This window comes from Podarcis pityusensis (assembly GCF_964106645.2).
Source record: "Podarcis pityusensis genome assembly, chromosome: 14".
NCBI classification, from domain to species: domain Eukaryota; kingdom Metazoa; phylum Chordata; class Lepidosauria; order Squamata; family Lacertidae; genus Podarcis; species Podarcis pityusensis.
This window is the reverse complement of record NC_138039.1, coordinates 43,947,494-43,960,658: the sequence shown is the minus strand read 5'-3', so window position 1 is coordinate 43,960,658 and position 13,165 is coordinate 43,947,494. Positions and strand designations below refer to the sequence as shown.

The window sequence follows — 13,165 nt, the reverse complement described above, 5'->3', positions numbered from 1 at the left end:
CGCGTGCAGGAGTTTGCAAACGCTCCCTGCCCGCCAGAAGGGAGTAGTTTTCAGCACAGGAGGCCGGCTAATTAATCAGCCGTTTGCCTCAGTGCCTCGCGGATACTTTTGCACGCTCGAATGGCCACGCAAAAGCTTAAATTAGATTTATTTTTAACTGCGCAACGCCACCCATAGAAATGCACCAAAGCTATCAAGCTAACCTGTTTATTTGGAAAAAAGCAATGCATGCATATGTGCTTTATTCCGCCGCTGTCGACCTCCCCACCCGGTGCAAGGCGGTTTGCACGACAAATTTGCAACAGCTGAGGCTGCGCACCTCGCAGATTTGGGAGCAAGACCCGCTGGATTCAGTAGGCCTTACCTCTGAGTAGAGGCTGCACTGTAAAAAAAACTTAAAACGCCTTGCCAAGAGCCCTCCCAAGCCAAACAGATAAAACAGCTATGGTTTTTTAAAAAGTCATCTGAAGGCAGCCCTGTTCAAGGAAGCTTTTAGTGTGGGTGTTGTTTTTACTATTATTTTTGTTGGCACCTGCCCAGAGTGGCTGGGGCAACGCAGTCAGATTGGTAGCATATAAATAATAAAAATATTATTATGAGGAAGCCTCTGCACGCGGGGACCACAGCTGTGGCGTCTTCCCAGTAGCCAGCTAGATTCCTCTGGGAAAAACACGGGACCAGGGCTTTTTTCTGGAGGGGGGGCGCAGGAGTACGCATACCCCTAAAAATTTGTGACTCTAACGGGAGAAGAAGCAAAAATTCTTAAAATTTTTAGTTTCTCCTCTAGCACGGTGAATCATCAGTTCCATTGAATATCACGGTGAATCGTCGGTTCTGTTGCTACCCCTGATGTCCATTTACTGTATTTAGTTTTCCCTATTTGAACTATAAAACTCTGATTTTCTTGAGTCAAAATGAAAGTAACCCAAACATTTTTTTTTTAGAAAAAAAAGTGCTGCAAGGGACATAAGAGTAACAGTACGCTTCCCCTTTATCCCCCCCCCCCCCGGAACCAGTAATCAGGGGCAAACCATCTCCTCCTGTGGAGCTTTAGCTTCCTCCTCCTCCAGCAATTTATCTAATGCCCTTCTGAAGCCATCCAAGTTGGAGGCTATGTGGAAGCGTGTGTTGTGTGTTGAAGAAGTGCTCCTTCCGTCTCCTTTGTGTAGTGTGAACACCCAACCTCACAATCCACACACACCTCTGTTCATAGGAGCCAACTCCTGGGGGCCGATAAATAAAATGTTTGAGGGGGCCGGGCCCCTGCAAAGTTGATGGGCATTGCCAATCAAATTGTGTGTGTGTCTGTTTGTCTGTGTGTCTGTGTGTGTGTGTGTGTGTGTGTGTCATGTGATCAGTTATGCGGGGTGGGGTTTACTTGCACTCCCCCCTCAATATTTTATTCAAGATGGCACCCCTTCTTCTGTTGGTGGGCAATAAAAGATGGGCTTCATCCTGTTTATTGTTCAAGGGCGTTGTGATTTTGGCTGCCGAGTCTGGCAAACCTCCTCGGGGTCTCTCATCTGATATTTCTTCTCCCATCTCCATTTTTATGGCATATGAAGTGTATTTGGGAGGTGTTCTTAGCATCTATCAGCTGTGCCGCCTTGAATAAAATATTAGGAGTGGCCAGAAAAGCCCCACTCTGCACAATTGATCACACACACACCATTTGAATGGCAATGCCCATTAACTTTTAGGGAGGGAGGCCCCCTCAACATTTTTATTGTGGGGGGGCAAAGGGACCTTGGCCCCTAGGAGCTGGCTCCTATGGCATCAATGGTTAAAAAACACTTATAAACCAGTTAACCATCAAGGGGTGTAATGGAAAGTTGGCACGGTTAATTCCATAATTTGCTAGACTTTGGGGGAGTTTATTATTTTGCAGTTTTAATACAACTGCATACAGTAGTAAATCAGCTTGCAGCCTAAAAGCCGGGTGTCTCTGGAAGTCCTCTCCCCAAAACCAAGGCAATTCCAACTAATACAACACTGGCAGTAGCAACCTAGTGTCTCAGGCAGAGGTCTTGCACTTTACCTGTTACCTGCCCCCCCCCCCTTCTTAACTTGGTGAGAACTAAGCCTAAAACCATCTACATGCAAAGCTTGTGCTATACCACTCCAGGGGTCTGCAACCTTTAAGACAAAAAGAGCCACTTGGACCCGTTTCCGAAGGAAAAAAAACTGGGAGCCGCAAAACTCGTCATTATAAAAATAATTTTTTTGTCACTTTTTTAATTATTTCTTTGTTTGACCCCTCAGAATTACTCCTCCTCATAGAAATAAACGTTAAATTAACAAGTTACCTTTTTGTGTGTGTGTGTTCTTCACTCCCCTTCAAAACAGTGACCAGCGTACATGCCCCCTTTCAATGCAGTGACCAGCGTACATGCCCCTTAAAATGTAGGGGCGGGCGGGCGGGCGGGCGGAAAGGTGACGTCGGGATGGTGCGTGATTAACGCACGCACCGCCCCCATGCAACGTCACAGCCAGTACAGTGCCCGCCACAGTGGGCCTCCACAATGCGCCTCCTCCCCTCGCTAGTATCCGCCCCGGAGCCGTGGCAAAGGTGTAAAAGAGTCACATGCGGCTCCGGAGCCGCGGGTTGCAGACCCCTGCACTAGGCACGGAGAGCTGTAACTTTCTCTCTCTCTCTCTCACACACACACACACTATTTAGTATAAGATAAGAGGAAAATAACCACCCAAGCTTATTAGAGAGAAAACTACTGTAGTTGTTCCGCATAAATGGGCAAACGCCCCGTTCTGCTGAGCTGCACTGTGTGGTGTAGTGGTTAAGAGCGGTAGACTCATAATCTAGTGAACCGGGTTCGAGTCTCCGCTCCTCCACATGCAGCTGCTGGGTGACCTTGGGCCAGTCACACTTCTTTGAAGTCTCTCAGCCCCACTCACATCACAGAGCGTTTGTTGTGGGGGAGGAAGGGAGAGGAGAATGTTAGCCGCTTTGAGACTCCTTCGGATAGTGATAAAGCGGGATATCAAATCCAAACTCTTCTTCTAAGCAGGGCCCATGGGATAGCTGTACCTAACCGTTCATCGCTGCTGGCCTCCCCACAGGTCAGAGAGTACTAAAAAAATGTTTTAAGAGCCTCAAAGGACCAGCCTTCCTTGCCTGCAGTCTTCTGGTGTTTCTCTCCTTCTGCAGCCAGTATCCTGCCCTCCAGGGATCATCATAGCAAGTGTCTGCTAGGCCTGGAATGGTTAGTTCAGCTTTCCTCATTGGACATGCTGGTTGCAGCTGATGGGAATTGCATCTGGTGGGCACCAGTTTGAGGAAGGCTAGGTTAGTTGAATAGTTCGATGAGTTTTTAAAAAATCCTTTGAAAGACTTAAGCACGTGCCCCATTTAACCGAGAAGCATATTTTACATTTTTAATATTAGTGCAGACTAAAGCTGCAGATGGCAAGATCTGCAGATCTTGGAAACATTCTCCCTTCTCTCACAACAGAAGCAATGTCTCTTCTAAGACTATGCACAGCATCATAATTTCTGTATACTGTACTGCAGACAAGAAAGTCCTGGGTGGTGTGCTCAGAGTTTGATAACTACTGGCTTAGAAAGAGGGACTGGTTAAATTTCATGTAGTATTCATGAGTTTTGTTCCCCCTCCCCTCTTTTCCTCAGTTCTTGTTATAGAAATGAGTGCTTTATATCTGACTGATGCTGTGGAGAACTGGAGGAGACACAATAATTTTCAGAATATAATTTTTTAAACTATAATGTTGATGGTTCCTTAAAAAATTTTTTTGCCTGCTCCTCATGAACTGGCAAAACCAAAAAATAAGCTAGTTTCCTTATAAATGGAGCTAACAAAAATGTCAAAAAATAAACTCAGTTTCTCATTACAGTGGTACCTCAGGTTAAGAACTTAATTCATTCTGGAGGTCCGTTCTTAACCTGAAACTGTTCTTAACCCGAAGCACCACTTTAGCTAATGGGGCCTCCTGCTGCCGTAGCCATGCAATTTCTGTTCTCATCCTGAAGCAAAGTTCTTAACCCAAGGTACTATTTCTGGGTTAGTGGAGTCTGTAACCTGAAGCGTATGTAACCCGAGGTACCACTGTATTGCTTGACTAAATTATACTTTTAATATATCAGACATGATCATTCTATGGTAAATTTATATGTAATGCACTTTTTGTTCCTAAAGTAACAAAGTGACCTTTGATACATAAAAAGTGTTTTGTTTTTTAAAAAATTATTCCCCCCCCAAAGTGTTCATCCCCCCCCGCCCCCGATTAAAATTTTTAAAAAATCCTACATGGCTTCAAAATATCCAGAAATGTTACATCTCTGTGCTGAATAAATAAGGTCAACTGGAGGAACCCCAACTGAGTTGCAGCTCAAGTTCATTGTCATAAAGAAATAGTAAGAGTAGAAATGGGAACGGATTCTTATTTCATTTTTGGAAATATGGTAAATTTTTTAAAACCCTCATCGTTTTGGGTATTCGAATAATGGAATAGCAACATGATGATTCAGGCAGATATGTCTGCATATGTACCAATATTATATGTGTACCAACTGTGTTTTAAAAATACAATGGCAATTGTTAGATCAACAGAAATCTCATTCTTCATATACATGTGGTTTCTCATCCTTCTGATCTACGTTGAATGAGCCATAGGGGAGGCTGTAGTGGGGAAAGAGCAACAAAAGGAGATGTCTCAGGTTTCACTTTTGCCACCATACAGACGAGCCAGGAAACAGAATTTGCAATTCCAGGAATAATTTTTATTGAACGATCTCTGCCCATAATAAATAGAGCCATAGAACAGAAAAACGGGGAGGAGACTCACTGCACAACAAGGATGGCAGAGTCACAGGGCATCTTCAGCATCCCAACAACCCCAGTTTGAGCCTTTTGTAACCTGGTGCCCTCCAGTTGTACTCCAAAAACTCTAGTGCACACCAGGTTGCAAAAGGCTTCCCTAATTTGTTGCTGAGCTAATAATGTCTCTTATCCACATCAGAGGCTGCACCTTATTTTCTACCGTGGATTGTTTCCCATTGCCTTATCAGCTTTGACCTGTATTTTACATAGGGACAGGGAGACACACAACAAGCTGGGTGGAGGGAGACAGATGGCTGAGCCCAGGAAGGAAGGACAGCTGGATGACTGAAGTGGGTGTGATGACGAGAGAAGGAAGCATTCTGGTCACTGCGTCAAGGAGTGGATAATGTCCTTTACTAGCATGGTGCTAATCAACATCTTCTCGCTGTTGATAGTGAGCTGTGCCACGCTGCCCGCCTTCTTCTCCAGCATGATGAGGATGAGACTTCCACTGCTGACCGTCTTGGCGGCGAACCTGTTCAGAGGGAAACAACCCAACAAGAAGGTGACTGCACGTCACAAGGTTTAGTATGGTGCAGTAGTCAGAACAGTGTTTCTCAAACTTGGGTCTCTAGCTGTTTTGGGACTACAATTCCCATCACCCCTGACCACTGGTGCTGCCGGCCAGGCATGATGGGAGCTGTGGTCCAAAAATAGCTACAGGTTTGGGAAACCCCGAGTTAGTGAAATTTCCCCAGCCTAGTGCCATGTAGATGCTCTGGACTGCAACTCCTATCAGCCCCAGCCAGCATGGGATGGGGGTAGTAGTTCAAAACAACTGCAGGGCACCAGGTTAGGGAAGGCAAGTTCAATTCCCCACTGTGAGTCCTGGAAGACCTGCTCCCTGCCTTGCAGGCCTTTCTCCACCTGACTTGGGAAGGAGGTGCCCTGATTGATTCCAGGTACAAAAAAACCTGAGGCTGCTGAAGTGGTCACAGACCATCTCAGCTGTCTTTTAGTGCAGATGTAGGTAGCTGAGCTTGAGTTTTCATAGGTGCCACCCACCCTGAACCACCTTTGGTAGGATTGGCAGCAGCTAGATTCTTTTGTTAATTGTGCTGTTGTGGCGCTGTGGGTTAAACCACAGAGCCTAGGACTTGCTGATCAGAAGGTCGGCGGTTCGAATCCCCATGACAGGGTGAGCTCCCGTTGCTCGGTCCCTGCTCCTGCCAACCTAGCAGTTCGAAGGCACAAAAGTGCAAGTAGATAAATAGGCGGGAAGGTAAACGGTGTTTCCGTGCGCTGCTCTGGTTTGCCAGAAGCGGCTTAGTCCTGCTGGACACATGACCCGGAAGTTGTACGCCGGCTCCCTCGGCCAATAAAGCGAGATGAGCGCCGCAACCCCAGAGTCGTCCGTGACTGGACCTAATGGTCAGGGGTCCCTTTACCTTTAAATGTGCATTTTATATTTAACTTGCTTTAGCAATGTTTTCATTCCCGCGCCCACTTAACTCTGCTGTGTTAAATGTGTATTCTGTAGCTGACTTTCTTTGTAATGTATTATTTTGAAATCTTTAAGTTAATATTTTAGTTTCCTGTTAATTATGTTGCTTTGAATGTATGCTTTATATTGGTTTTCTTCAGCAATGTTTTATTCTTCATTTTTTATTCAATGTTTTAATGTGTTGTAAACTGCTTTGGGGGGATGCGGGTGGCGCTGTGGTATAAACCACAGAGGCTCTTGGGCTTGCCAATCGGAAGGTCGGCGGTTCGAATCCCCGCTACGGGGTGAGTTCCCGTTGTTCAGTCCCAGCTCCTGCCAACCTAGCAGTTCGAAAGCACGCCAAAAAGTGCAAGTAGATAAAATAGGCACTGCTCCGGCGGGAAGGTAAACGGCGTTTCCATTTCGCCAGAAGTGGCTTAGTCATGCTGGCCACATGACCCGGAAAAACTGTCTGTAGACCAACGTCGGCTCCCTCAGCCAGTAAAGCGAGATAAGCGCCGCAACCCCAGAGTCATCTGCGACTGGACTTCACTGTCAGGGGTCCTTTACCTTTACCTTTAAACTGCTTTGATATTTTTTTCTTAAAAATAGAAAACCATATAGAAATGAAATTATTATTAATAATAATCCCTCCCTCACATCCTCAGCATGTTTGCATTTTTATTGGGCTGTTTATACCTAAAGAACATTTCCCAAAAAGAAGACATCATAAGATCCGCCAAGCCTTTCTGTAGTTTGGCCTTTGGTTTCCACTAAGAAGAAGCCCCCAAAAGAATAGCACATAAAAGTGGTTTGAAACCTGAGTAATGAGTCTAGATTTTTGTCTATGCAGAAAATGCTAGGACAATAGAGATTACAGTCCCTAGAGAGGTACGAAATGCTAAGAGACTAAAGAGAGGGTGGTGTTCCTAGGAAGTGAAGATCAATCCACATCCTGTCTCAAGGGCAACCAGCTGCCTAGACTTTAAGTGCCCTAGATATTCTTATACTAAAGGCTGCTAGATCCAAAATTCAGAAAAAATTGAATGCTGATGTTGCAAAACATCAGACCTGTGAGGCTCTGAAATGTTACTATTAGGGGAGATTTGCGCAACACTAGGTAGACAGTAATTTAATTGCCCCAGCTGTAATGTGTGGTATCCTGGTTTCATGTAGCTTCAACATTTCCTTTGTTCCATCAAAGTCTGGAACTACAGCTGCAAATTTGTGGGCATCAAGGGTAAATATTTGAGAACAGAACCAGTAACAGAAGTTGTCAGACATCCAGATGGGGATTGGAAGTGACCCAAGAAAGCAAATATGGGGTTAGGACAGGGATGGAAAACTGGAGGCCCACCATGTGTTTGTTGGGCTACAATTCCCATCAGCCCCAGCCATCATGGCCAATGGTGAGGGATGATGGGAGTTGTAGTCCAGCAACCTCTGGCAGGCCACAACCCTCACTATTTAGAAGCAGCAGAGACAACATTGATCTTAGCCATCTCCTCACCTATACTCCTTGTCTGAGCCACAAGGCACACGGCTAACGTTGGCTGCAGATGTCACCTGTTGCACAATCACGTGGTCACTCTGGCATTTGTCAGGTAGAGTCAACTTCTCTGTGATTTCACTCATCCCTGTTAGCTTCCCTGGAGGACAGAAGGTAGAAAAGGGAAAAAAAAGAACAGTAGACATCTGGGTGGAGACAAATTCATCAAATGGCAGCGTATGACTTGGGAGGAAAGGGTCCAGGTTTCCCTGGCTGTCTAGGATACAACCCAATCTAGAATGGGAGATCTATGCTATGCGTAGCTTCTCGTCAGCTCCCACTTCAGGTTACATATGCAACTCTGGAATTCCCATGCCCTAAAAACATTTGATACTGTCAACTGAAGGATTTGAATTTTGCCACCCCATGTCTGCTTCTATCCTTGAGATCTGTAGGTCAAATGTCTCCAACTATTCAATTTTTTCCCCTGGGCAACTCCACCCTATAGGATACCCTACCCGTGCCTCTAAGGACAAAGGCATCAGCCCACAGTGACTAATGCAATCTCAGTAGCTAATGCAAATATCTGAAGGGTACAAATTTTCCTGTTGCAGCCTGCCCATGTTCTTAGGTCTAGAGGAGATGCCCTTCTTGTCTTTCCACCACCTAGAGAAGGGCATTATATGGAGATATGGAATAGGGTAGGGGAAGCCAACATGGCGTCCTCCAGATGTTGTTGGACTACAACTCCCATCAGACTTGACCACTGGCTGTGCTGGCTGAGGCTGATGGGAGCTGGGAATCCAAGAACACCTGGAGGCACCACACGGTCAACCTTTGAGATAGGGGTCTTCTCTATCTTGGTGCTCTGCCAGTGGATTGCCCTCTGCCTAGAGTAGGGGTGGGGAACTGGATCTGACCAGTGGACCAGATTTTTATCTCCCCTACCCCTTGCAGTCCGAGTCTGACAGGTGGGTGGAGTGATCCACTTGTCAAGCTCCTGATATCACAAGTGTCCTGATATCAGGTGTCCTGTGTTTGCCCATGTGGATGAGCAGCTGATCGATGCCACTTGCAAAGCGCTGTACAGAGGGCCATAAGTTCTTTAACCCTGGCCTAGAGGCACAATGGGTGCTGACACTTTTGGTGTTTTGGTCCTTGGTGAAAACTCATCTGTTCCCTTAGGGCAGTGTTGGCCAAACTTGGTCTCCAGGTGTTTTTGGACTACAACTCCCATCATCCCTAGCTAGCAGGACCAGTGGTCAGGGATGATGGGAATTGTAGTCCCAAAACAGCTGGACGGCCAAGTTTGGCCAACACTGCCCAGGGGGTAATGGATTTTTTTTCTGCTGCAAGTGAGAAGACCCAAGACCCGGAACGCTGAGTACTATAGGACTATGCTCTATTTGTATCTGGCTTTTGTGAACTGCCCTGAGACCTGCGGGTATAGGGTGGTACACAAATTTAATTAACAACAATAACAATAATTTAGAAGCTGCGTTAAAGTGGCTTTATCATAATGCTGCTTTACCATTTTATTGTATCACAGTCCACACCGGGATCATATGGTGAAGGGAACGCTAGAAACGTCTTATAAATAAATAGATAAATCTCAGCCCCAAAGGTTACCATCTGATAGTGGATACAACCAGTGGGGTGACCTTATAAACTGTTTCCCAGTTTGCTGCTGCTGCGGGGAGGTGGGGCCCCCAAATGCTGCTGTGTCTCCTTCCTCCCATCTCCCTGAGTATACTAGCATTTTATTATAAAACTAAAGCAAAATTAGTTTTCAAGCTTTAGCTTTTTTGGTGGGGTGTGTGGAGCTACTTTGGAAGCGTATTTAAACAGAAAAGCAGCATATAAAATATTTGCAGTGAATAAATGTTTACATACAATTGCCATTTTGGATGCATGCAGAGTATCTATTAAAATAATAATGTGTTAGAGGCAGCAGTGTTAGAGGCCTTCAAGAACAGCGGCAGCACTATTTGTTGTGTTGTTCCTTCCCAGTGTACATAGCCATCTGCACTTGCTTAATAAGGATGGCCCTGATCCTGAATATTTTGCCTAAACCTGTCCACATTCAATCCCTTACTTCTTATTGGATTAGGATTATTGTTGTCTACGCTACAGATGGTTCACTGACCACGGTTAGAACCAGATCTGCATTCAAAACCCTAAATCTAGGATTTGAATGCAGGCTTCCAAGGCACAGCCAAGTGGAAAGACTGCATGGATGAAATCACTTCAGACTGCAAATGTGGGAGGAGGATGTTGCATGATCAAAAGTTTCCATAGGGGGAAAAAAGAGAGAATGTCAAGCAGAAAGCTAGGCTAAACTGTTCTCCCTGCCATTCTAGTTTTCTACAGGCAGGGTGGTTTTTTTTAAAAAAAAAAAATATGCCTGAATATTCAAATATGTAATGCAACACCTGCAGCCCTACGTGATACTTGTCGGGAAAAGATTTGCAAGTTGATTCTGATGAATATCAAACCGACCTTGGGTTTTGCAATACAATTGGGTGGTTACACTCCACTGTGAATAGCAATTCCTATTTATTTACCGTATTTTTCGCTCTATAACACGCACCCGACCATAACACGCACGTAGTTTTTAGAGGAGGAAAATCCGTAGGCATGCCACCCGTAGGCATTCCCTCCATAACACGCACAGACATTTCCCCTTACTTTTTAGAAGGAAAAAAGTGAGTGTTATGGTGCAAAAAATACGGTATTTGCCAACACATCTTATAGGCTTGCAGGACAGACTTCAGAGCTTCTGATTGCTGCAGAGAGAGCTGCAAAGGGCACATTCTTACAAGATCCAGAGTTCAGGGCAATTCTAGTTTGACACACCCTACCCCGTTCTATCCAGGATCTAAATGAGTCCCCATTGTAGCTTAGCTGAACAAGAGGTACTGATGGGGGCTATCTGAAAAGAAGACATAAGATTGATGTATGTTGTAATATCTATATCAGCCAAGAGTTTCCAAACGGAAGTGTACTATGTGTCCAAGGGAGGGTATAGGTGTATTTTTGTGTGTTTTTTAATCTTCAGGAAGGGACCCTCATAAAGCAAAAGCATCCCCCCACCCTACAGGATTATATTCCTAGCGTTCTTACGAACAGCCATTCCAAGCAAGGAGGCTTTGGGTTAATTGTCCCGGAAAGCCCCGCTGCTTGCAGAAAGTGGTGTGCAGCTTGGAGTGTTATTAGAGGCAGTGGTGCCTAGGTGCCGGGCGTTAACATGCCAAAAAGGCTGCCTTGCTGGACCATGCAGGGAGTTTCGTCAGCCGACGGGATGCCAGGTGCCCTGCCAAGGTAAAAGGAGAAGGGAAGGCGGAGGGGAAGGTACAGAAAGGGCTCAGGAGCAGCTCCACCCCTCTGCTGGTCTCTCTCACGGCTGGGGAGCAGCATGCAAAAGTACATGCAACTCTACTGCAGAGGCAGAAAACCTAGTGGCCCATCAGAAGGAAAGAACCTTGTGGGCATTGGTGTCCTTACCAAAGCTTCAATGCCAAAACCTTTCACTGAGAGCCTAGCACATTGAGTTCTGAGGATGCTCCCTAGGTTGCAGAACAGCTTGCCTGTGTGTTCTGTCAGCTGATGCCCAAAAGCCATTCCCTGTCTGCCAGGGCCTATATATTCTTAGCCTCTGCGCTTGCTCCTAAATCAGAACAACATGCCTCTGATGCAAGGACAACTGTGTGGGAGTGCCTGTGCTTTTTGGATCTTGGCCCCTGTCCAGTTTTGATGATGCAGCTTCCTCTAGCCCAAGGCCAAGAATCTGTGGCCCTTAAGTCCAACTCTATTCAGCTCTAGCCAGCATGGCTAGTGGTCAGGGGTGATGGGAGACTACAGCTTTAGCCCCCTTTATCCTTGTCTGCTGCACTGGAATTCACCTTATTTCTGCCCAACTTGGATCAAGAGCCAGATCCTTTGGGTCCTCCTCCTCCCAACAAAGTTATTAAAGACCCAAGAACACCCCTTGCTTTTAAGTCAATACTTGGAAAATTAGCCCTGGGCCAATACGTCATCCATCTTCTGTGGAGCTCAGTAAACAAAGCTTAAAAATAGCCACACACACACAGTGTCTGGCATGCCTTCATAGGTTACACCGAACCATAAGAACTTTATAAAAAATTAGCTAATCAATATTAATTAATAACTGATAACTTTAGTGTCCTATTGCTGTGCGTAGTGTCAATGTACAGCTGACACCCAACATCTGGGCAGTAGCTTAAAATTTGATATGGTGTAGGAATTGTAATCATCCTTGCAAAGTTGAAAATAAAGTTTTTGAAATAATAATAATAATTTATATCCCACCCATCTGGCTGGGTTTCCCCGGCCACTCTGGGCGGCTCCCAACAGAATATTAAAAACATGATCAAACATCAAACATTAAAAACATCCCTAAACAGGGTTGCCTTCAGATGTCTTCTAGAAGTCAGATAGTTGTTTATTTATTTGACATCTGATGGGAGGGCATTCCACAGGGTGGGCACCACTACCGAGAAAGAGTTGTTAGCCTCCTAAATCAGCCTTCATCAACCTGGTGCCTTCTAGAGGTTGTTGGACTACAACTCCCATCAACCCCAGGGGGCTCATGGGAGTTATAGTCCAACAACCTCAAGAAGGCACTAGGTTGGTGAAGTCTTTCCTAAATGTTTCCCCATGTGTATTGACATCTGTAATAGGCTGGGGTGGGGAGATCCAACAAGTACACCCTTCAAGCACATTTTCTATACAGCCATACCTCGGGTTATAGATGCTTCAGGTTGCGTTTTTTCGGGTTATGGACCACCAAAACCCGGAAGTACCGGAACGGGTTACTTCTGGGTTTCGGCGGTCGCACATGCACAGAAGCGCCAAATCACAATCCACGCATGCGCAGATGCACAGCTGCGGGTTGCGAACGTGCATCCCGCACGGATCACGTTCACAACCCAAGCGTCCACTGCACTAGTTACATGGAGACAATTCTTACTTGCTGGGGTGCCAAAGAGCCTGCCGGGAAATCCTTTATTGCACAAGCAGGCTAGAAAGGTTACATCCTCCTGACCTCTATTACCCTGTTTGCGACCTATTTGGTAGGTTGGGGCATGGAGAAAAGGGGCAAGGGATCGGTAAAGTAGCAGGAGAAATAGGGTGTGTCTACAGTGCTAGTTGCACCAGGCTAAGGTTAGGAGAAGGATGTGTGTGTCTGCGGTGAAAGCAGTGCTAATTAAAGGCTCTGCAGCTAGTGGGTTGGGAAGAGTCCCCAGGGTAGAAGCAGTGCTATTACTACGGCTAGAAAAGGAGAGAAACTACCCAGTGGAAGCAGCGCTAGCACTACGGCTACAAGGAGCAGACAGCAGCTGCAGCATCCACAGGAAGTAGCTACCTGTGCTGGGA

The 13,165-nt window shown here is 45.8% G+C and overlaps 1 protein-coding gene and 1 long non-coding RNA gene across 6 annotated transcripts in view; both read right to left on the bottom strand.

Annotated features, from left to right (window-relative positions):
* Window positions 1-4,734: 4,734 nt before the first annotated feature.
* The window catches only part of AP3B2 (adaptor related protein complex 3 subunit beta 2), an 86,019-nt gene continuing 77,588 nt past the window's right edge, over window positions 4,735-13,165 (bottom strand). For all 5 annotated transcript variants that reach the window (XM_080980291.1, XM_080980292.1, XM_080980294.1 and 2 more), the window contains 2 exons: window positions 7,790-7,928; window positions 4,735-5,331 (listed from right to left, as the gene is read on the bottom strand). In XM_080980291.1, coding sequence (XP_080836417.1) covers window positions 5,181-5,331; window positions 7,790-7,928 — 290 coding nt within the window. In that variant the 3' untranslated portion in view covers window positions 4,735-5,180. The remainder of the gene's footprint in view (window positions 5,332-7,789; window positions 7,929-13,165) is intronic.
* Window positions 10,165-13,164, bottom strand: LOC308462767. Its single transcript, XR_013979330.1, has 2 exons — window positions 10,512-13,164; window positions 10,165-10,345 (listed from the first exon to the last, which is right to left on the bottom strand). It is a non-coding gene; the product is annotated as an uncharacterized lncRNA (long non-coding RNA).